The following is a 23,188-nucleotide window of genomic DNA, read 5'->3' as shown; positions in this document are numbered from 1 at the left end:
TTATTTTCTCACAGTTCTGGAAGCTAGAATGTGAAATTAAGGTGTCAGCAGGATTGGTTCCTTCTGAGGGCAGTGAGGGAAGGATCTGTTCCCAGTCTCTCCACTTGGCTTGTAGATGGCTGTCTTCTCCCTATGTCTCATGTTTTCCCTCTATGAACGTCTATGTCCAAATTTCCCCTTTTTTATACAGATACCAGTCATATTGCATCAGGACCCACTCCAGTGACCTCATTTTAACTTGATTGCCTCTGTAAAGACCCTGTCACCAAATAAGGTCGCATTCTGAGGTACTGGGGGACCTCAACATATGAATTTTGGGAGGACATGGTTCAACCCACAACAAATGCTTATAATAAACCAAAAATAAGAACAAAGAAAACTTACCCTTAATTTGTAAGTGACTTTGTCAACAAATTTCAGTATTATGCTAGCACAGTGCTAATGTCCATTCATTTCAGGAAAGTCACTTAAATGGTTTCTCTTACAGTGAATGTGTTGATTTGCGGTAAGGATAAAAGACAATGACTTCCTGCGACAATTTGGCTTACTTCTCTATTATACATATTCAAATCTCAGCCTGAAACCATCCCAAGATTTTTTGGTGTGTGCCTGTGTGAGTGTGTTTTCACTATGCTAGCTATAAGAAAGGTATTCAATGTTATTTAAGAAGTAGAGATTTACCATGCAAATAATTTCCCTTCTGCTTTAATCTCTTGAAGAAAAAAAATGAAAAGATGTATTTTCATTGTGTGTAATACCATAGGATAATGGTTGTATATCCAAATGCTAAGAATGAACGAATGTATAAATGAGACTGAGGACGGGGAGAAAGACAGAGAGAACTAGCAGGAGAAAGAGGCATGCGTTATTGTGGAAGTAAGAACTTTGTTTGGAAAGAACAAATTTTAACGATCCATTTCTCCTGAAAAGCATCAACCACAAAAAGTTAAATGAAGTTCTTTTTGGTCAGTTACTTCTTTGGATCTTCTCAAACACTTATTGTCTTTACTTATTCGTGTCCAAATGTAAATCTTTTAAGTATTGTCAGTATATTTTCTTTCCTTTTTTTGAAGCGAATATAAAACTCTTTGGATAGTCACTTTTATTGAGGTTTTAAGAATGTTTTTGAGTGATTCATAGTAATTTACATCCTTCTACTGAAATCTTGGATGTTGCTAAATTTCAGCCTATAATTTTCTTCCTTTGCTAGATATTGAAGCATATTTTTATGACACCACACTACACTCATTGGAATTGTGAGCCTTTATAAATTCAGGCAGATCTTTTCCACCCTACAAAAGGATGCATTTTAAGCAGAAGAAATAGAATGCTAAATTATGTAGTAGGTAAAAGAAGTGGGTTGTGGTGAGTTAAGAGGGTGACTACAAAGAACTCCAAAGCACATGGTTGTATGCACTGTCAGTGAAATTTAAAGCACATTTGCCCATCAACTTAAAAAACTACTGTTTATATGAAATGATAATTGAGAGAGATTTTTGTACATGCTGATTGCACATTTATTTGAAACCTCTAAATTCTGGTTTTAATGGCTGCTTAGTATTCCATTGTGTTAGCATCCCATAATTTATTTTGACAATCCCATTTTCATGTGATTCCGGACATATTTTTAAATTTCATATTTAACTATACAACTTTGAATTAAGAAAAAATAACAGATAATCAAATATGTAATCCAAGGTCTTCTGCCAAAATGGCCCTAGACAGCTCTTTTAACTTACTGGGGTTTTTTCACAGTAGTTTTTTCAGTAGTTTTTACTGTTTTTTTTTTTTTACAGTAGTTCTTACTGTTTCTGAACACGTTAGATACAGTGTTGACTCTAAACAATTAAAAACCTTTTTTCAAAATGATGCACGTTTATTTTAGAATATTTGGAAATACAGCAACTCAGACAGGAAAATATTAAACTCAACAGCAATCCCAACACCTGGAATAACTTCTGTTAACTTTTTTGTATAGCTTCTAAGTTCATGAGTGCACGCATATCGTGAGTGCGCTATTTCTCACTTTTTCTCTCCTACCCTCTGATCCCCCTCTGTCATACACACACTTAAATACACGTACATGCGTTAGAATCTAGTTGAATACAAATTTTATAAGCTAATATTTTCTCTTAATACCATACTGGGAATCTTTTTCCAAGTTACTATATATTCTTCTAATATATTAATCACTTTATTGTATTCTAGTATATGGATAGACTTTATTGTATCCTATTGTAGGTATATACCATAATTTGTTTCACTAAACTTTTGTTGCAAGACATTTATTGTCTCCATGTTTTTGTGTGTCTGATCAACTCAACTGTAATTTGTCCTCTATTCCTTGGTCTAAATCATGCCTAATATACATATATTTTCTAGCATTTATATCTTGTTTTCTAAATACCAGTCTCCTCTAAAAGAAACCAGAGCTCCTTGGAGAAATGTCTGATTCCATGACTGGGGCAGGGAAAATATAACATAAATCTGAAACATCTTGCTATGCCAGAAAATAAAGTGCTCAAGGAATAATGAAGACATATCAAAAACACACAGATGCCAGCTTTAAGGAGCTCCTACTAGGCAAATTTTGGACACTTAGAACATCAAAATAAATTATATTAATGGATTATAACCCATTGAGTAAAATAGGATTCTGAGTCTATACTCATATAATTAATTGGCTTAAATAAATACTCTTCATCCTCCTTAGTAGGAAACCTACTGATAATATGAAAATTGAAAAATTTTTAAAAAAAGAAAATATATGTTATTTTGAAATAAAGAAGGTAACAAGGAACAAAAATAGCTAATAGAGTTCTGAATTTGCTTCTGAGGAGCATGAACTGGTAATAGCAATAGTGGAGCATGTGATGCTGCTTTTTTAATTTGTTTCGTTTTATTTTAAGCCTTGTCAGATGATTTGACTTTTGAAAACTATAAATATACTTTTTATTTTGAAATAATTGCAAACTTGGAGAAGTGTTGCAAGAATACCACAAAGAATCTAGATTTCCCAGTTATTACCATTTCACAACATTTGTTTTCTCTGTGTGTGTGCAAGTTGAGTAAATTAGAGACATGTTTTATTACTCCTAATTAAATCTGTGTATATTTTTTGAAAACAAGGACACTCTCCTGTGTAATCACAGTATAAGTATGCAAATCAGGAAATTAATATTGACATAATACTATATTCTAATCCACAGACCCTTTCAAAATTTTCAGTTGTCCCAATAATATCATTTAGAGAGAAAAAACAAAGGCTCTTCTCCTTTGGAACAGAATCCAATCCAAGATCATATGTTGCTTTGGCTCTTGTGTCTCTTTGGTCTGCATCAGTCTGGAACAGTTCCTCATCTTCCTTTTCCTTCATGGTATTGGCATGTTTGAAACTGTTTTATAGGCAATGTCTCCTCCCTTCAAACGTATACATATGTTTTTCCCCCCATTATCTTAATATAACTGTATCACCATTTTTAGTTAAATTCAGTATTAAGAACAATTTATTTTTATTCACAGTTAAGCCATGTAATGAACTATGATTACATTTTTCATTCTTGTACCTTTTGTTTTCTTTAGAGTTCATCATTCATTCATTCCTTTATTTTTGGCCCTCCCTTTCTCCCTCTCTTGTTTTCTCTGCCTCTTGGCTTTTTTGCACCAATTCATCTACAAAATCTAATATAGCATGCTTCCTTTCATTATGCTTAAATGTATCAGGTATTCTGTCAGCCTCCCTCCCTCCCCACTTCCCTCCTCCCTTCCTTCCTTTCTCCCTCCCTCCCTCCTTCCCTCATTCTCTTTCCCTTTCTCCTTTGCTCTTTCTCTTTCCTTCCTCCCTCTCTTCCTTTATTCTTTCCCTCTTCATCTCCTTGCCCCCCGGAGTCTTACTGCTCTAGTCTGTATAGGTTGTTCTCTAAGTCTGTTCTTTCACTGTCATCCAAGGAATTTCCTTTAGTTCTCTTCTATGTTGAATCTCTTACTTTCAGATCATATTTCTTCTTTCTTGATATATGCCCTTATTTTGGAAAAGTGAAGAGTTTTCCAAAGAATGTGTAAGAATGGGTACATGGAAAGTCAGTTTTTGAAATCTTTCCTATCTGAAATGGCTTCATTCTACCTGTATACTTGAATGACAGTTTGGCTTTGTATAATTCTAGGTAGGAAATATTTTCCTCTAAAAATTTTGAAGATACTATTTTATTATCATTTAGTTTCCAGTATTACCACTGAGAAATCTGAAGCCATTCCTATTGTATTTTACCTGTTTATAGTCTCTCTGGAAGCTTTTAGGAATTGAAAATCCCTACTGTTATGAAATGGCATGGTGATAGATGCTTGTAGGGATACTACCCACCCCACTACTGTCCTCTTCATTTTGAGGAGGCCTGCAAGGCCCTGTCAACCTGGAAATACTTCAGTTCAGAGGACATTTTCCTTCTTCATTTTCTGGAATTCTGTTCATTCAGGTACTATCTACCTGGATCCTTTAATTTTTAAAAATACTTCTCTCTCCTTTTCCATCCCATGTTCTTTTGGTTCAGCTTAGTTCTCAAGTTAAATCTTTTGAACTTCTGCTTGAGTTTTTATCCTTCCATCATATTTCAACTTTCATGAGCCTCCTTTTTTATTGGTTTTCCTGTTGTTCTCTGAATTTTTTTGAAAAATAACACGTTTTATTCATGAATTTCATATCATTCTTATCGCTAATGAGTTCTTCTATTTTTAAAGCATTATATTCTCTATTCTGTCTGCTTCCTGTATTCTCCTTGTTTCTTTATTTGTGAATCTTTCACATCAGAGGCTTTCCACATGTTGAGATGTTCGGTAGTTCCCGCACCAGGTCCTGACAAGCTGAGTAGACATTCAACATCTTGCTGCCCACGTTCTGGGGGCCAAATGAGGGGAAAGGGCTGGATATCGTTTCCTCTAGTATGTAGGGCTTTCCCTTGATATCTGTATTTTCATAGGGCCTCTCTCTCCCTCCATCCTGCCTGGTGCCCTTGAGTTCAGAGACACTCCAGAAAGCAAATTTCCAGGTTTTTTGCAAAATTGGGGAAGAAAAGTCACTGATTACATGGGGTAGGTGAGGAAATCTGAGGTACTAACTCCTTTTTTGTTTTATGAGCTTTTTAACCAATCCTCTGGTTTAACTCTTCCAGCATTCTATGTCCACAGGTTCCTGGCACCTCTAATTCTTGAGTGTCGCTGTGATCCTGTGTCATAAATGTGCCTTCTTTTTCCTGGTCTACCATTCTCTCCTACATTTACTCTAGCTGTTTCTGCACTGCTTTTCAGTTACCACTCAACCATCAGTTTCCAAAAAAGTAGTTAACTTTGTTTGCTTAGTCTCTTCTTTTTACCTTGAGGGTTTATGCCTTTTTATGACTTTTTGTCTTGTTCTGTCTTTGTTTCTTTACTGTCATTTTTAAAGTGGGATTTTGAGAAGAAGCAGAGATAAAAATACATGTTCCATATACCTTATTTAAGCAGGAGTCCAGTTATCCTTTTTGTTCTTGACATATTTGATTAGTATTTGTCGTGTCTAAGAAAAAGAGGATTTTAACTTTTTATTCCTTATAGATATTAATTTTTGATTGTTTTATTCCTAGGATGCCTCATTGATGGACATGAATTCCTTCAGCCCTGTGATGCCAACATCCCCTTTATCAATGATAAACCAAGTCAAGTTTGAAGATGAGCCAGATTTGAAAGATCTTTTCATTACAGTTGATGAACCTGAAAGCCATGTTACTACAATTGAAACATTCATTACTTATAGGATTATTACTAAGGTAAGTATTTAATGAACATTTTCTTGAATATAGTTGCTTTTTTGAACTTTTGGAACTGCTTCTTGTTCACTTTGACACTCAGAGAATCTTAACTGAATTGACTTCTAGTTTTTCAGCCATTTTGAGTAAGACATTGCATCTTATCTGTCCTTCACTTGTTCTATATGAATTCAAATTAACCTGAGTACCAGTCACTTGTATTTTAGCAGCTGTGCTTATTAAAATAGGAACATTTTAGGTTTTTAGTTTAAAAATTATAAAGAAATATATTTGGAAAAGAAGAGCCTCAGTTTGCTAATAAAGAAAACAACTAGTTAAAAACATGATACAATATTTTGTGTTCACATTTCTTCTGAAGATTCCAAAAAAATAATTTCATTTGTTTTCCAAATAAGAGCAAATGGCCACTTTATCTTATATCAATATATGAAACACTGTTAGTTGTTTAATGATGCAAGGACAGATCTAGAATCTGAGTCTCCTGACTCCTAGGACAAGGCTCTGCAAAAAGACAGTTTACTCTGAAAAAGTAAAAAAAAAACAAATAGTATAATCTTTTTTTAAAGTCCTTTGTGTAATAGCAGCCTTCAAGAATTCTATTTATAAGTTATAATATTTTGTTTATGCAGCCTCACTCTACATCTCTTGTAGTGCATCCCTTTTGTAGCTGCAGAGCTTTTGGACCCTGTTCATATAATCACTGCTTCCAGTGCAGCCTCCACACTGCTGCTAATTACGTTGCATAAAGATGTATATATCTGATCTCTTTACTCAGATTCTTAAGATCCTTCCCTGGCTCCTCACTTCCTACAGAACAAAGTGCAGACTCTTTTGTATGATATATAGAGAACTTCTCAGTCTGGGGCCAGCGTACCATATATGACTCACCTCTTACTCCCGACTTGTAATACCCCTGCTCTCCACTTGCATAGAACTACCTCTTTTATCTGAATATTCTAGGCTATTTCTTGCTCTCATGATTTTGCATATGCTTTTTCTTCTGTCTGATATGCCCTTCCCACTTTCAGGCAGAAGAGTTACTGTTTGTTTTTCAAGATACAATTCAAAATGATGCCCACCACCTCTGCCCCACATGCTGAGTCCTCTTTCTTCTGTTTGCTCACAGTGTTCTAACTGAACTCTTAAAGAATGTAAGATACCACAGTCAGTGTAGCAAAGAAATCAAAAGCCTATATTTAGTCCTTCTAAGCCTCAGGGTTTTTTTGTTTTTTAATTTATAAGACTGAAATGATAATAGAACCTGGTTCTGTAGAGTTGCTGTAAGAATTAAGTTAGGATAACTAATCAATGTAAAACACTTAGCAAAGTGCCTAACATATAATAAGTATTCAGTAATTGACACCTACCTGTGTGTAGGTCACTGTGTGTTTATTTGTATTTATTCCCAATGAGTCCGTGAGCTTCTCAAGGAAGGTAATTGTATCTTAAGTTATCCATAATTCTAAACACAATCCTTGGGATATAGCAAGTTAGCAATTTAACCTTTCGGTGTGTGAGTGAGTGAAGAAATTTATAGTATCATAGTCATATCAAGATGCTGTAGAGCAAGACAGCACGGAGTTGAATCTTGATCGCCCCCCTTCCTTGCTATCTAATTAACCTCTCTATGCTTAGTTTCCTCATTTGTAAATTAGATAACAGTACTAGCCTCGTATGGTCTTTGTGAATATTTAGTGTGTTAATACAGACACACTGCTAAGAATAGAGCCAGATTTCTCCTGTTACTACTGTTATAATTATAATCATCCATTTTCATTACCCTTTCTAGCAAAGATTTTGTGAAACTGAATTATTTTCCCCTCATTTGTTTCTTTCAGAAAGACACTTTATAAAACACCCTATGGATTTCATTCTAATCATAGACATATAGTTCTTATGAGTTATCCATATTACATCATATTTTAAATGTACTGCTCTTGTAGTAGTAGTAGTAATAGTGATAGTGATAATATTATAGTGTGTTAAACTAACTTTTATTGTGGGACTAATTTGTGTCAGGCAATGTTCTAACCACTTTATATGTTTTAACTCATCTGAAGCTCACAACAATCTGGATCTTATGATTTACCCTCATTTTGTGAATGAGCCCACTGAAACTCAAAACTTGCCAAAGGTTATACAACACAGTCATTGGCACACAGTACCCGTGTGCCACGAGTACTGAAGCCCGTGTGCCTAGAGGCCATGCTCCACAAGAGAAACCATTGCAATGAGAAGCCTGCACACCGCAGCAAAGAGTAGACCCCGCTCGCCGCAACTAGAGAAAGCCTGTGCAGCAACGAAGACCCAATGCAGCCAAACATAAATAAATAAATAAATAAATAAATATTTAAAAAAATTTACATTCATGGACACCAAGATTATAAGGATAAATGCAGGAGGAGCTTCAAGATGGCGGAGGAGTAAGACGTGCAGATCACCTTCCTCCCCAGAAATACATCTACATGTGGAACAACTCCTACAGAACACCTACTGAATGCTGGCAGAAGACCTCAGAACTCCCAAAAGGCAAGAAACTCCCCACGTACCTGGGTAAGGCAAAAGAAAAAAGAAAAAACAGAGACAAAAGAATAGGGACGGGACCTGCACCAGTGGGAGGGAGCTGTGAAGGAGGAAAAGTTTTCACTTTCCACACTAGGGAGGCCCTTTGCGGGCAGAGACTGCCGGTGGCGGAGGGGGGAAGCTTTAGAGCCACAGAGGAGAGTGCAGCCACAGGGGTGCGGAGGGCAAAGAGGAGAGATTCCCACACAGAGGATCGGTGCCGACCAGCACTCACCAGCCCGAGAGGCTTGTCTGTTCACCCGCCGGGGTGGGCAGGCACTGGGAGCTGAGGCTCAGGCTTCGAAGGTCAGACCCCAGGGAGAGGACTGTGGTTGGCTGCGCGAACACAGCCTGAAGGGGGCTAGTGCGCCCCAGCTAGCCCGGAGGGAGTCCGGGAAAAGGTCTGGAGCTGTCGAAGAGGCAGGAGACTTTTTCTTGCCTCTTTGTTTCCTGGTGCACGAGGAGAGGGGATTAAGAACGCTGCCTAAACGAGCTCCAGAGACGGGCGCGAGCCACAGCTAACAACGCAGACCCCAGAGACGGGCATGAATGCTAAGTCTGCTGCTGCAGCCACCAAGAAGCCTGTGTGCGAGCACAGGTCACTATCCACACCTACCCTCCCCGGAGCCTGTGCAGCCCGCCACTGGCAGGGTCCCGTGACCCAGGGACAACTTCCCTGGGAGAACACACGGCACCTCAGGCTGTTGTAATGTTACACTGGCCTCTGCCGCCACAGGCTCACCCCACACTCTGTACCCCTCCCTCCCCCTGTCCTGAGTGAGCCAGAGTCCATGAATCAGCTGCTCCTTTAACTCTGTCCTGTCTGAGCGAAGAACAGACACCCTCAGGTGACCTACATGCAGAGACGGGGCCAAATCCAAAACTGAACCCCAGGAGCTGTGAGAACAAAGAAGAGAAAGGGAAATCTCTCCCAGCAGCCTCAGGAGCAGCAGACTAAATCTCCACAATCAACTGGATGTACCGTGCATCTGTGGAATACCTGAGTAGACAAAAAATTATCCCAAATTGAGGAGGTGGACTTTGGGAGCAACGAGATATATATATATATATATTTTTTTTTTTTCCATTTTTCTCTTTTTGTGAGTGTGTATGTGTATGTTTCTGTATGTGATTTTGTCTGTATAGCTTTGCTTTTACCATTTGTCCTAGGATTCTGTCTGTCCGTTTTTTGTTTGTTTGTTTTTTTTAGTATCATTTTTAGCTCCTGTTATCATTGGTAGATTTGTTTTTTGCTTTGGTTCCTCTCCTCTTTTTTTTTTTAATTACTTTAAAAATTTTTTAAATTATTTTTTATTTTAATAACTTTCTTATTTTATTTTATTTCATTTTATCTTCTTTCTTTCTTTCTTTTTTTTCTCCCTTTTATTCTGAGCCATGTGGATGACAGGCTTTTGGTGCTCCAGCCAGGCATCAGGGCTCTGCCTCTGAGGTGGAAGAGACAAGTTCAGGACACTGGTCCACAAGAGACCTCCCAGCTCCACATAATATCAAACGGTGAAAATCTCCCAGAGATCTCCATCTCAACACCAAGACCCAGCTCCACTCAACGACCAGCAAGCTACAGTGCTGGACACCCTATGCCAAACAACTAGCAAGACAGGAACACAACCCCACCCATTAGCAGAGAGGCTGCCTAAAATATTAAGGCCACAGACAGCCCAAAACACACCACCAGACGTGGACCTATCCACCAGAACGACAAGATCCAGCCTCATCCACCAGAACACAGGCACTAGTCCCCTCGACCAGGAAGCCTACACAACCCACTGAACCAACCTTAGCCACTAGGGGCAAAACCCCAAAACAACAGGAACTACAAACCTGCAGCCTGTGAAAAGGAGACCCCAAACATAGTAAGTTAAGCAAAATGAGAAGACAGAGAAACACACAGCAGATGAAGGAGCAAGGCAAAAACCCACCAGACCAAACAAATGAAGAGGAAATAGGCAGTCTACCTGAAAAAGAATTCAGAATAATGATCGTAAAGATGAACCAAAATCTTGGAAATAGAATGGAGAAAATACAAGAAATGTTTAACAAAGACCTAGAAGAACTAAAGAGCAAACAAACAGTATGAACAACACAATAAATGAAATTAAAAATTCTCTGAAGGGATCAATAGCAGAATAACTGAGTCAGAGGAATGGATAAATGACCTGGAAGATAAAATAGTGGAAATAACTACTGCAGAGCAGAATAAAGAAAAAAGAATGAAAAGAATTGAGGAAAGTCTCAGAGACCTCTGGGACAACATTAAGCACACCAACATTTGAATTATAGGGGTCCCAGAAGAAAAAGAGAAAAAGAAAGGGACTGAGAAAATATTTGAAGAGATTATAGTTGAAAACTTCCCTAATATGGTAAAGGAAATAGTTAATCAAGTCCAGGAAGCACAAAGAATCCCATACAGGATAAATCCAAGGAGAAACATGCCAAGGCACATATTAAGCAAACTATCAAAAATTAAATACAGCAAGGGAAAACCAACAAATAACTCAGAAGGGAATCCCCATAAGGTTAACAGCTGATCTTTCAGCAGAAACTCTGCAAGCCAGAAGGGAGTGGAAGGACATATTTAAAGTGATGAAGGGGAAAAACCTACAACCAAGATTACTCTACCCAGCAAGTATCTCATTCAGATTTAACGGAGAAATTAAAACCTTTACAGAGAAGCAAAACTTAAGAGGGTTCAGCACCACCAAACCAGCTTTACAACAAATGCTAAAGGAATTTCTGTAGGCAGGAAACACGAGAGAAGGAAAAGACCTACCATAACAAACCCAAAACAATTAAGAAAATGGTAATAGGAACATACATATCGATAACCACCTTAAATGTAAATGGATTAAATGCTCCAACCAAAAGACATAGACTGGCTGAATGGATAAAAAAACAAGACACGTATATACGCTGTCCACAAGAGACCCACTTCAGACCTAGGGACACATACAGACTGAGGGTGAGAGGATGGAAAAAGATATTCCATGCAAATGGAAATCAAAAGAAAGCTGGAGTAGCAATTCTCATATCAGACAAAATAGACTTTAAAAAAAAGACTATTACAATAGATAGGAAGCATACTACATAATGATCAAGGGATCAATCCAAGAAGAAGATAAAACAATTGTAAATATTTATGCAGCCAACATAGGAGCACCTCAATACATAAGGAAAATACTAACAGCCATAAAAGGGGAAATTGACAGTAACACAATCATAGTAGGAGACTTTAACACCCCTGTTTCACCAATGGACAGATCATCCAAAATGAAAATAAATAAGGAAACACAAGCTTTAAATGATACATTAAACAAGATGGACTTAATTGATATTTATAGGACATTCCATCCAAACACAGCAGAATATTTCTTCTCAAGTGCTCATGGAACATTCTCCAGGATAGATCATATCTTGGGTCACAAATCAAGCCTTGGTAAATTTAAGAAAATTTAAATTGTATCAAGTATCTTTTCCGACCACAACACTATCAGACTAGATATCAGTTACAGGAAAAAATCTGTAAAAAATAAAAACACATTGAGGCTAAACAGTACACTACTTAATAACCATGAGATCACTGAAGAAATCAAAAAATACCTAGAAACAAATGACAATGAAAACACGACAACCCAAAACCTATGGGATGCAGCAAAAGCGGGAGGGAAGTTTATAGCAATACAATCCTACCTTAAGAAACAAGAAACGTCTCAAATAAAGAAGCTAATCTTACACCTAGAGCAATTAGAGAAAGAAGAACAAAAAATCCCTAAAGTTAGCAGAAGGAAAGAAATCATAAAGATCAGATGTGAAATAAATGAAAAAGAAATGAAGGAAATGATAGCAAAGATCAATAAAACTAAAAGCTGGTTCTTTGAGAAGATAAACAAAATTGATAAATCATTAGCCAGACTCATTAAGAAAAAAAGAGAGAAGACTCAGATCAATAGAATTGGAAATGAAAATGGAGATGTAACAACTGACACTGCAGAAATACAAAGGATCATGAGAGATTACTACAAGCAACTATATGCCAATAAAATGGACAATATGGAAGAAATGGAAATTTCTTAGAAACGCACAACCTTCTGAGGCTGAACCAGGAAGAAATAGAAAATATGAACAGACCAATCACAAGCACTGAAGTTGAAACTGTGATTTAAAATCTTCCAACAAACAAAAGCCCAGGACCAGATGGCTTCACAGGTGAATTCTATCAAACATTTAGAGAAGAGTTAACACCTCTCCGTCTCAAACTCTTCCAAAATATAGCAGAGGGAGGAACACTCCCAAACTCATTCTATGAGGCCACCATCACTCTGATACCAAAAACAGACAAAGATGTCACAAAGAAAGAAAACTGTAGGCTAATATCACTGATGAACATAGATGCAAAAATCCTCAACAGAATACTGGCAAACAGAATCCAAGAGCACATTAAAAGGATCATACACCATGATGAAGTGGGGTTTCTCCCAGCAATGCAAGGATTCTTCAGTATACGTAAATCAATCAATGTGATACACCATATTAACAAATTGAAGGAGAAAAACCATATGATCATCTCAGTAAATGCAGAGAAAGCTTTTGACAAAATTCAATACCCATTTATGATAAAAACCCTCCAGAAAGTAGTCATAGAGGGAACTTACCTCACCATAATAAAGGCCATATATGACAAACCCACGGCCTGCATCATTCTCAATGGTGAAAAACTGAAACCATTTTCACTAAGATCAGGAGCAAGACAAGGTTGCCCACTCTCACCACTATTATTCAAAATAGTTTTGGAAGTCTTAGCCATAGCAATCAGAGAAGAAAAAGAAATAAAAGGAATCCAAATCGGAAAAGAAGTAAAGCTGTCTCTGTTTTCAGATGACATGATACTACACATAGAGACTCCTAAAGATGCTGCCAGAAAACTACTAGAGCTAATCAATGAATTTGGTAAAGTAGCAGGATACAAAATTAATGCACAGAAATCTCTTCCATTCCTATACACTAATGATGAAAAATCTGAAGGTAAAATTAAAAACACTCCCAGGCTTCCCTGGTGGCGCAGTGGTTGAGAGTCTGCCTGCCAATGCAGGGGACACGGGTGTATGCCCCGGTCCAGAAGGATCCCACATGCCGCGGAGTGGCTAGGCCCATAAGCTATGGCTGCTGAGCTTGCGGGTCTTGAGACTGTGCTCCGCAATGGGAGAGGCCACAACAGTGAGAGGCCTGCGTACCACAAAAAGAAGAAAAAAAAAAAGAAAACACTCCCATTTACCACTGCAGCAAAAAGAATAAAATACCTAGGAATAAACGTACCTTAGGAGAGAAAAGACCTATATGTAGAAAAGTATAAGACACTGATGAAAGAAATTAAAGATGATACAAACAGATGGAGAGATATACCATCTGTTTGATATACCATGTTCTTGGATTGGAAGAATCAACATTGTGAAAATGACTCTACTACCCAAAGCAATGTACAGATTCAATGCAATCCCTATCAAACTACCACTGGCATTTTTCACAGAATTAGAACAAAAAATTTCACAATTTGTATGGAAACACAAAAGACCCCAAATAGCCAAAGCAATCTTGAGAAAGAAAAATGAAGCTGCAGGAATCAGGCTCCCTGACTTCAGACTATACTACAAAGCTACAGTAATCAAGACAGTGTGGTACTGGCACAAAAACAGAAATATAGATCAGTGGAACAGGATAGGAAGCCCAGAGATAAACCCACACACATATGGTCACCTTATCTTTGAAAAAGGAGGCAAGAATATGCAGTGGAGAAAAGACAGCCTCTTCAATAAGTGTTGCTGGGAAAACTGGACAGGTACATGTAAAAGAATGAAATTAGAACACGCCCTAACACCATACACAAAAATAAACTCAAAATGGATTAAAGACCTAAATGTAAGGCTAGACACTATAAAACTCGTAGAGGAAAACATAGGCAGAACACTCTATGACATAAATCACAGCAAGATCCTTTTTGACCCACCTCCTAGAGAAATGGAAATAAAAACAAAAATAAATAAATGGGACCTAATGAAACTTAAAAGCTTTTGCACAGCGAAGTAAACCATAAATAAGATGAAAAGACAACCCTCAGAATGGGAGAAAATATTTGCAAATGAAGCAACTGATCAATTTCCAAAATTTACAAGCAGCTCATGCAGCTCAATGTCAAAAAAACAAACAACCCAATCCAAAAATGGGCAGAAGACCTAAATAGATATTTCTCCAAAGAAGGTATCCAGATTGCCAACAAACGCGTGAAAGAATGCTCAACATCATTAATCATTATACAAATACAAATCAAAACTACAATGAGATATCATCTCCCACCGGTCAGAATGGCCATCATCAAAAAATCTACAAACAATAAATGCTGGAGAGGGTGTGGAGAAAAGGAAACCCTCTTGAACTGTTGGTGGGAATGTAAGTTGATACAGGCACTGTGGAGAACAGTATGGAGTTTCCTTAAATAACTAAAAATAGAACTGCCATACAACCCAGCAATCCCACTACTGGGCATATACCCTGAGAAAACCATAATTCAAAGAGAGTCGTGTACCACAATGTTCATTGCAGCTTTATTTACAATAGCCAGGACATGGAAGCGTCCATTGACAGATGAATGGATAAAGAAGATGTGGCACATATATACAATGGAATATTACTAAGCCATAAAAGGAACGAATTTGAGTTATTTGTAGTGAGGTGGATGGACATAGAGTCTGTCATACAGAGTGAAATACGTCAGAAAGAGAAAAACAAATAGCATATGCTAACACATATCTATGGAATCTAAAAAACAAACAAAAAACAATGGTCATGAAGAACCTAGGGGCAAGACTGGAATAAAGATGCAGACCTACTGGAGAGTGAACTTGAGGATATGGGGAGGGGGAAGGGTAAGCTGCCACAAAGTGAGAGAGTGGCCTGGACATATATACACTACCAAATGTAAAATAGATAGCTAGTGGGAAGCAGCCACATAGCACAGGGAGATCAGCTCAGTGCTTTGTGACCACCTAGAGGGGTGGGATAGGGAGGGTGGGAGGGAGGGAGATGCAAGAGGGAAGAGGTATGGGGATATATGTATATTTATAACTGATACACTTTGTTATAAAGTAGAAACCAACACACCATTGTAAAGCAATTATACTCCAATAAAGATGTTAAAAATAATAATAAAATAAAAAATAAAGATACACATTCATAAAAAAGAAGGATAAATGCACATGCTCATATACCTACATGTACACTGGCAATCTCCTACTTAGAAATACTTAAGGGTGACCCGATTGTAAATAATTATATCAGGAAGCCCACATTCCTGGCATCTGTTCCCCTTATGGGAAATGATCCTTTATTCTCCAGGTTAGAATATCTGAGGTGAGTGCTCTAAAGAAGTACTTTCTGTTTCAGAGATTAGAGATTTGCCTTGACCTAGGACATGTAGGAGTAAGAACTCAGAGGTTTAATAAGGGTCTGTCCTCTCACATCCTCATCATGAAGACAAACTCATCAATGCATGCCAGTATGTAGTTGTGGGTTAAAGTGTATTCTTGATTCTGAGATTCATTTTCCCTCAAAAACAATTTTCTAAATCCTCCAATTTAGAGTAACTGTTTGCCCTTGACCAAAGGTCAGTATTTGTTAAATATATGCATTTTGAGGTATAGATCACATGAGTCCATTAGTCCTAAACTTCAAGTATGCAAGCTCTTATGGTCAGATATGAAACACCATTTACAATTTACTTTCCATGGGAAACTGTATTCTAGATTAGAAGATAGAGATAAAACTTCCAAACAGTAGGAATAACAGCATTTGATGATAAATTTCCAACTTAGAAAGAACTTGTGTTCTAAAAAGTTAATTTTGGAGCAGAAATAATATATAACTTATAACCCTTTAGAAGCCCAATGAAGTCTTAGAGTAGGAAGAAAGAATGCACTGTCCTTAAGATTTGTACTTATCCTCTGTTTTCTTCTGTTATTGTAGTATGTTAGGGAACTCCTCTTTTAAGTCAGTGGCAGGGTGATGAGGACAGAATCAACCAATTATTTGACTTGATTTTATATCTTTCTGTTCCTGGAATTTATACAAGTTTCTTTTGTGTTTACTTGAAGTTTTGGGAATTCTTGAAGACATGTAAAGCTCTATCTTACTTTAACTTCCCAGTGTTTGTGTGTTTTTATTGTTAGTTATGCCATTTTATTTTCTTGGAAATGGGTAGTGAACCTATACGTGTGTGCCAGGTATGAGGAGGTATCAGTAAGTGTTGTTTAATGAGTGACTCTAAACATGTTTTGTGTGCATATGTATGTATGCATGTTTATGTATTTGCATATATATATACACATACCAACTTGTATATATATTTGTTAAACTGTGTTTCTACTAGATTTAGTTTGCCTATTTTTACCATTTCCACAACTTGTACCATTTGGCATAATAGTTAGATTTTGTAGTGTTTTTTGAACATGTAGTTCCTTAGACTTCCGCATCTCATTTACCTCCACTTTTTCCCGCTAAAAAGGGAATGTTTTGCTAAGATATATTTTATGATATTCTAAACATTCATTTTAAAAGAATAAACTTTGTCAAGTATAGCTTTTGTGAGCCTTATTTTATGACAATTAAGATTGCATCTTATTTTGACTTGAACTGCTTAATTTTACAATTGTGTTCGTCTGTGTGGGTGATTGATATTTCTGGTGAATGTGAAATATGTAATGTGTTATTTATTCCATGTTTACTTCTCCAGGAAAATCTCAAACTTAATATTACTGTGTATAATTTTTTTAAAAAAATTATATAAATGACCTTTTTTCTTATGATAGGTGAGGGCGCATTATCTAAGCTATTTTTGTATCTGGCTTGGGATTCAGGTAATAGAAGTGAGGTTGATATTTTACCCATGTTCTTCTTGTCATGTGTGTTGGAATAGATTTTTAGTTTGTTAAGAACAGATATTTTAATGTATTTGCTTAGTTTTTAGGAGTTTAGGCATATAGCTCAGAATTCCTTGAGAAATGATAGGAAGATTTTCTTTTCACGTTAAATTTCCATTAATGACATTTTTAAAAAGCAGTAAAATCACTCTGTATAATGTTAGAATTTTCAAATACTAAAAGCAAATTTTATCAAAGCAATTCATTTGAGCAAATTCCAGGAAAACATTTTTTTCTCAGTTATGTTCAGGTTATTTTCCAAGTTGCAAAAATAGGACTTTCCTCAAATTCTGAATTCTGATCATCTTGAAAAATGAAATATATTTGAAACCTAAATTCAGAACACACTTTCTTGTTAGCAAGAAAGTCATGCCAAAGATAATAGTAGTTAAAATCTTGTGGAAGACAGATGGTTGCTCTAAGACAGATTTTTTCAGTTTGGATTTTAAATTTGAGCATGATGTTTGCTTTCTTTCTGGGAATACTGGAAAGTTTGCTTTGTTTCATCTGCTACATGAATTGATGTCTGCAAAAAAAAAAAAAAAGACAGGCTGACAAACACTGAATAATTAGAATTTGTTAGTTTTTCTTAGAGACCCATTTATTTCAGAATGTCTAAAATAACATTAGGCAAATGTCTTCTGTCTTATATTGCATGTGCTGTTATTTTCTCCTACTTTCTTCAGACGTCTCGTGGGGAATTTGACTCCAGTGAATTTGAAGTTAGGAGACGTTATCAAGATTTCCTTTGGTTGAAAGAAAGACTTGAAGAAGCACACCCCACTCTGATTATTCCAGTAAGTTTACATTTTTTTTTTCACAGAATAACTGCCATTTTGTCTTGTGAATCGTTAGAATGCCTAACACCCAATTTTAGACCTTTTAATTCAGTATAATTCATTTATCTTAGGAACATTTGTTTTTAAACTTTTCAATCTATGTACAGATTTGTTTTTTTAAAGTATTGTAATGTGTTAAGATTTTAGTGTTTGGCTCTAGCGTTGTGAATTTTGAAAAATTATTTTTATAAGAAATGATCACACGTTCAAATAATCTTCCAAAAAGAAAAAGTGTAGAGTTCCTTATAATCCTGTGCCACATAATGTTCAGATACCTTTTTAAATTTTTTTGCCCTAGCCATTGCCAGAAAAGTTTATAGTGAAAGGAATGGTGGAACGCTTTAACGATGACTTCATTGAGACACGCAGGAAGGCATTGCATAAATTTTTGAACCGAATTGCTGATCATCCAACTCTAACATTTAATGAAGACTTTAAAGTTTTTCTTACTGCACAAGCTTGGGTAAAGGATTTTAATTTATACTCATATAATCCTTTAGTATCTATACGTGTAGTAGGTTGTATGCTTTCTCTTATTTACCTTTACAAATCAGGTAAGAGTGGCCTCGAATTAAGATGTGTTTTTAAACATTGGAGAGAGATCCTTTAGATACAACCCTGTGTCAGGTCTACGTATAAACATTATGAAAATCTTGTACCTTTCTCACATATACATCCTCATATTTCTCTTGGTAGCTGAATTTTTTTTTAATGCCTGGGTACTCCTTGCATATATTGCCAATACTGAAAATATATAAACATTTAAAAATTGACACTGTTTTGAGTAGTAATTGGTCAGGGCTTTTCAAGTTAGGATAAAAGATTTTATTAAATAGATGGATGGAGAGTTAGGTAAATAATATAATTTCCTTACTTTCCCTTCAATTACCTAATTGAAGGGGGTCTAATTTCTAATACAGAAACCTTATATGTTCCTTTTCTTTTATTCTATGAAGATGTAACTCACCAAGAAAGATGATAGGTAGAACAATGGTCAGTATTAAATACTTAGTGACCAGTGTTGAGTTTTCTATCTCTCGGTTGTTGCCAAAGTGATCGAAGCTAAAAAGTGATTCATCTCAATCTTGACGGTACTTGCTGTCTGGAAGCCCTATGTGACTTATGTGAGATGAATTTGTGGCCTGACTCCAGACCCTTAGAAGCTGTTAGAAACATTATCTGCAGTCAGCAGTTGCAGTAACAGCTTGCCCGTTGTGACTTGTGCCGTTTCTGATAATGTTTACTCTATCGAATGATGTGGTAGCACTCCTCGATAGACGTGTTGCCTGGTCAAGAATAGCATCTGTTATTATTTGCACACAAAATCGTATTGACATGGAAATAAACAAGTTTATATATTATTTTGTGTAAGACCTTTAGGAAAGAAGATCTGGAGAAAGATAATATGTTATTTAATATTTGGGTAAATAATACATAATATTTTTATCTGTGGATTTGGTAGTCAGCATTGTTATAGATTTTTTGTGTGTGTATGTTACTCTTCATCTTTTATTTGATCTCAAACCTGTGTTTCAGTAAGTGCTACAACCATCCTCAGAATCCCTTGTCCTCCTTCTTGGTGTTCTTTTTTAGTATGCCATACTTCTGAAGGAATACTGTAGTGTATCCTTTTATAGCATTTCTACTTTGCAAGTCTGTAGCTGACCCTCCTAAGTTAACTAGTATTAGAAACAGCTAGTTATATATTTTATTAAAAATCTTTCTCCAAAGACAGTCAGCCAGTGGAGATAGTGTCACAGTTTATCCAGTTAAGTTAGTTGCAGAGCTATGGTCAGGGAGTATCTGTTTATCAACTATTCTAGTGACTTTAAGTAGACAAAGCAGGTTATGCTTAGCAGTGAAGCCCCTAGGGTCAGACTGCTAGGGCTCCAATCCTTATCGAGTAATTCATTGCTCTTGGAACTTGAGCAAACCTTCCTTTGCTTCTATTTTCTTCTGTGCAATGAGGATAATAATAGAACCTACTTCATAGTGTTATTGTGAGTTATGTATATAAGAATGCAGGTATAGTGCCTGCAACATTAAGCTCTTAATAAATGCGAGCTATTATTATAACTAAAGAATTAATGAAGTTTTCCAATTTTTTTCCAGGGAGTAGTTATAGTTAGACCCTAAGAAATCTTTTTCTCAATCATTTTTCTATTAAATTCCTGTTATAAAATACGGATTTCATCTCATATCATCCTTCTTATCTTCTCCAGTAATCTCCTTAAGTGCGATTCCTTCTGTTAAACCTTGTTCTTTGAAAGATCCATGCTCTGAGGAAACATATTTTACATGAGCTCTTTGAAAAGGAATGTTATCAAGGAGACTGAGATTTAGAGAAGGAACTGTACCCTAAACGCATCTGCTTCAAATTAACGTGAAAAAAAAAAAAGACGTATATGAAACATTTTTATTATCTTTATTTTATTCTTCTAATTAGATTTCTTTTTTGTTGTTGGGACTTGGAATATCATTGTCTGCTTCATCACGAATATTTTATTTTTTTGTCTAGGAACTCTCTTCTCACAAGAAGCAAGGGCCTGGATTACTCAGCAGGATGGGGCAGACGGTCAGAGCGGTTGCATTATCAATGAGAGGAGTTAAAAGCCGCCCCGAGGAGTTCATGGAAATGAATAACTTTATTGAAATATTTAGCCAGAAAATAAATTTGATAGATAAAATATCTCAGAGAATTTACAAGGAAGAAAGGGGTATGTAGAATCACTGAAATGTGATTTCGAAGTTGTTTGATTTCTGATGCATCTTTACATTTGCTGGTGTGGTAAGGCAACATCAACTTAGCATTTCTTTTTGGTCATTATTAGGACTTCTGTCTCTGCTTACAGTGCCTGTCTGTTATTGCATGCTGTTTACTTTATCTATTAGAGCCCTTAACATATTAATGAGTTGTTTTAAAATCCTGGTCTGATAATTCCAACATCTCTACTACATCTGGTTCTGATGCTTGCCCTCTCTTCAAATTGTGTTTTTTGCCTTTTGGTATGTCTTGTAATTTTTTTATTGGTAGCCGGACATGATGTACTCATAAAAGTAAACAGGCCTTTAGTAATGTGGTAGTGAGGTGTCGGGGAGAGGAAGTATCCTAGAGGCCTGTGATCAGGTCTCAGTCCTTTAGTGAGTCTGTGCCTCTGGACCGTGAGCTTCACAAAAGTTCAGGTTTTTTTCCTCCCCCCTCTTAGTTGGATCAGGATGGCCAGAGTGGGCTCAAGTTGGGTATTTCCCTTCCAGGTCATTTAGGTTCTGATAATACCCCATCAGGTTATGCTCTGGTTAACTAGTTTCCCATGAGGGCAGGCCTTGTTAAGAAGGCTATTTCAAAATGGTTCATTTTCCCACCCCCTGCAGGAAGCAGAAGTAGTTTTTATCTGATATTTACTGTGTAAGCTTTTGGGGGTAAATCTCACAACATTGTGGGGTCCCCTTGTGACTGGGTTCCTCTGGAGTTTTTATTAACTCTTTGAATTGTCCACACTGAGCCTCCAGCAATTCATCATTGACAGTTTCAGTCTCCCTACCCCCCAGCACTGGTTGCAGAAGTGATTTCCCCTCTTGAGTCTCTGCTCCAGGAAGACAAGATTCCTTGTATCCATGTGTCTGTCTTTTCAGTTTTGCAGGCAGTGGTTTGTCCTGTGTCCTCCCCTCTCTCACAGATCCAAAAAAAAGTTGGCTTTTCAGTCTGCTCGGCATTTTTCTTGTTAAGACCAGTGGCGACTTCCAAGCTCCTTACAGAGGAATCACACAACATTAAGTTAGAATTTCACCTTCAAAGTGTGGTTAATTCCCAGATCTATTGTGAAAATTTCTGATTCCTAAATGATTTTGAATGTAGTCCTGGCCGGTTTCCATTTGCTTTAATTAATCACTAGCTATCTTGTTCTCATTTATAGATAATAGTGATAAAGAGCTTAATATTTTGGATGTAGTTGGTCTCAAATGTTCAACATGGGCTATAGTTTTAATCAAAGAAGGGGTGTGTCAGGATATAGGGTTTTCACAGTTTCTAGTGATTTTTGTATGGGGGGACAAGTACTCATTAGGCCTGTCCAACCAATGGCAGAGATTTATATATGGAAAATAGGTCCTGTTTCCTATTTTCAAGTTAGAATTTATTCCATGATGGAACTTCCCTGGTGGTCTAGTGGCTAACACTCCACGCTCCCAATGCAGGGGTCCTGGGTTCAATCCCTGGTCAGGGAATCAGATCCCACATGCCGCAACTCAAGATTCCGCAACTAAAGATCTTGCATGCCGCAACTAAGACCCAATGCAGCCAAACAAATAAATAAATACTAAAAAATAATAATTTATTCCATTATGATTTTTTCTAATTCTATGAGTTTTTGCTAATTTTCTGATTGTATTTACCTACATTAAAAATAAATGACTAATTCAGAAAATATATTTCCTAATATAAATCGGTTTTAGAGATGAACTACTTAAAGTCCCTACATTGATGGTTTATTTCTTTATTGTCCATGTCCCACATTAAACTGTAAGTTCCATCAGGACAAAAAGGGAAAAGGATTGATTTATTTCTGGTATCTAGATAGCGCCTAACACATTGTAGATGCTCAATTAAAATCTATTCAGTGATTGAAAAAATAAATGAATAAACATAAGATTTGGTGGTATGAAAATCTGCTTTATCAAGAATTGATTGGTTATTAAAAGAGATATAGAAAAAATTGTTATATCTGAGTGTGTATTGCCTTTTCTCTAACTTCCTTTCCTATGTATTGACTTGGTGAGGTCATTGTGGTGACTAAATATAGTTTAATAATTTGTTTTATGCCTCTTGGTCTGCCTTTGTATTTACCATTTGTCATTTTTTTTTAATGTCAAGAAGCCAGTTGTTTTAACTAGGTTCTGTGATTCCAATTCTATTAAGTAGATTCCTGATGCATAGTTAAGTTGTATAGCAATTCAAAGAGGCCCTTGGAAACTCTTGACACTTAAGAGTTCTGTAGAATATCAATAT

The 23,188-nt window shown here is 36.5% G+C and overlaps 1 protein-coding gene across 4 annotated transcripts in view; it reads left to right on the top strand.

Moving 5' to 3' along the window:
* SNX7 (sorting nexin 7) overlaps positions 1-23,188 on the top strand; it is a 97,703-nt gene that overhangs the window by 19,094 nt on the left and 55,421 nt on the right. For 3 of the 4 annotated variants that reach the window (XR_009539244.1, XM_060142462.1, XM_060142461.1), the window contains exons 2-5: positions 5,616-5,798; positions 18,031-18,141; positions 18,482-18,646; positions 20,702-20,900. Coding sequence is in view for 3 of the 4 variants with exons in the window: in XM_060142462.1 (XP_059998445.1) it covers positions 5,616-5,798; positions 18,031-18,141; positions 18,482-18,646; positions 20,702-20,900 (658 nt within the window). In the remaining variant the exon portion in view is untranslated. The remainder of the gene's footprint in view (positions 1-5,615; positions 5,799-18,030; positions 18,142-18,481; positions 18,647-20,701; positions 20,901-23,188) is intronic. The other variant, XM_060142463.1, reaches the window with a different exon arrangement.

This window comes from Lagenorhynchus albirostris, chromosome 2 (genome assembly GCF_949774975.1).
Source record: "Lagenorhynchus albirostris chromosome 2, mLagAlb1.1, whole genome shotgun sequence".
NCBI lineage: Eukaryota > Metazoa > Chordata > Mammalia > Artiodactyla > Delphinidae > Lagenorhynchus > Lagenorhynchus albirostris.
Note: the sequence above shows the minus strand (reverse complement) of the source record. Positions and strands in the feature narration are given on the sequence as shown.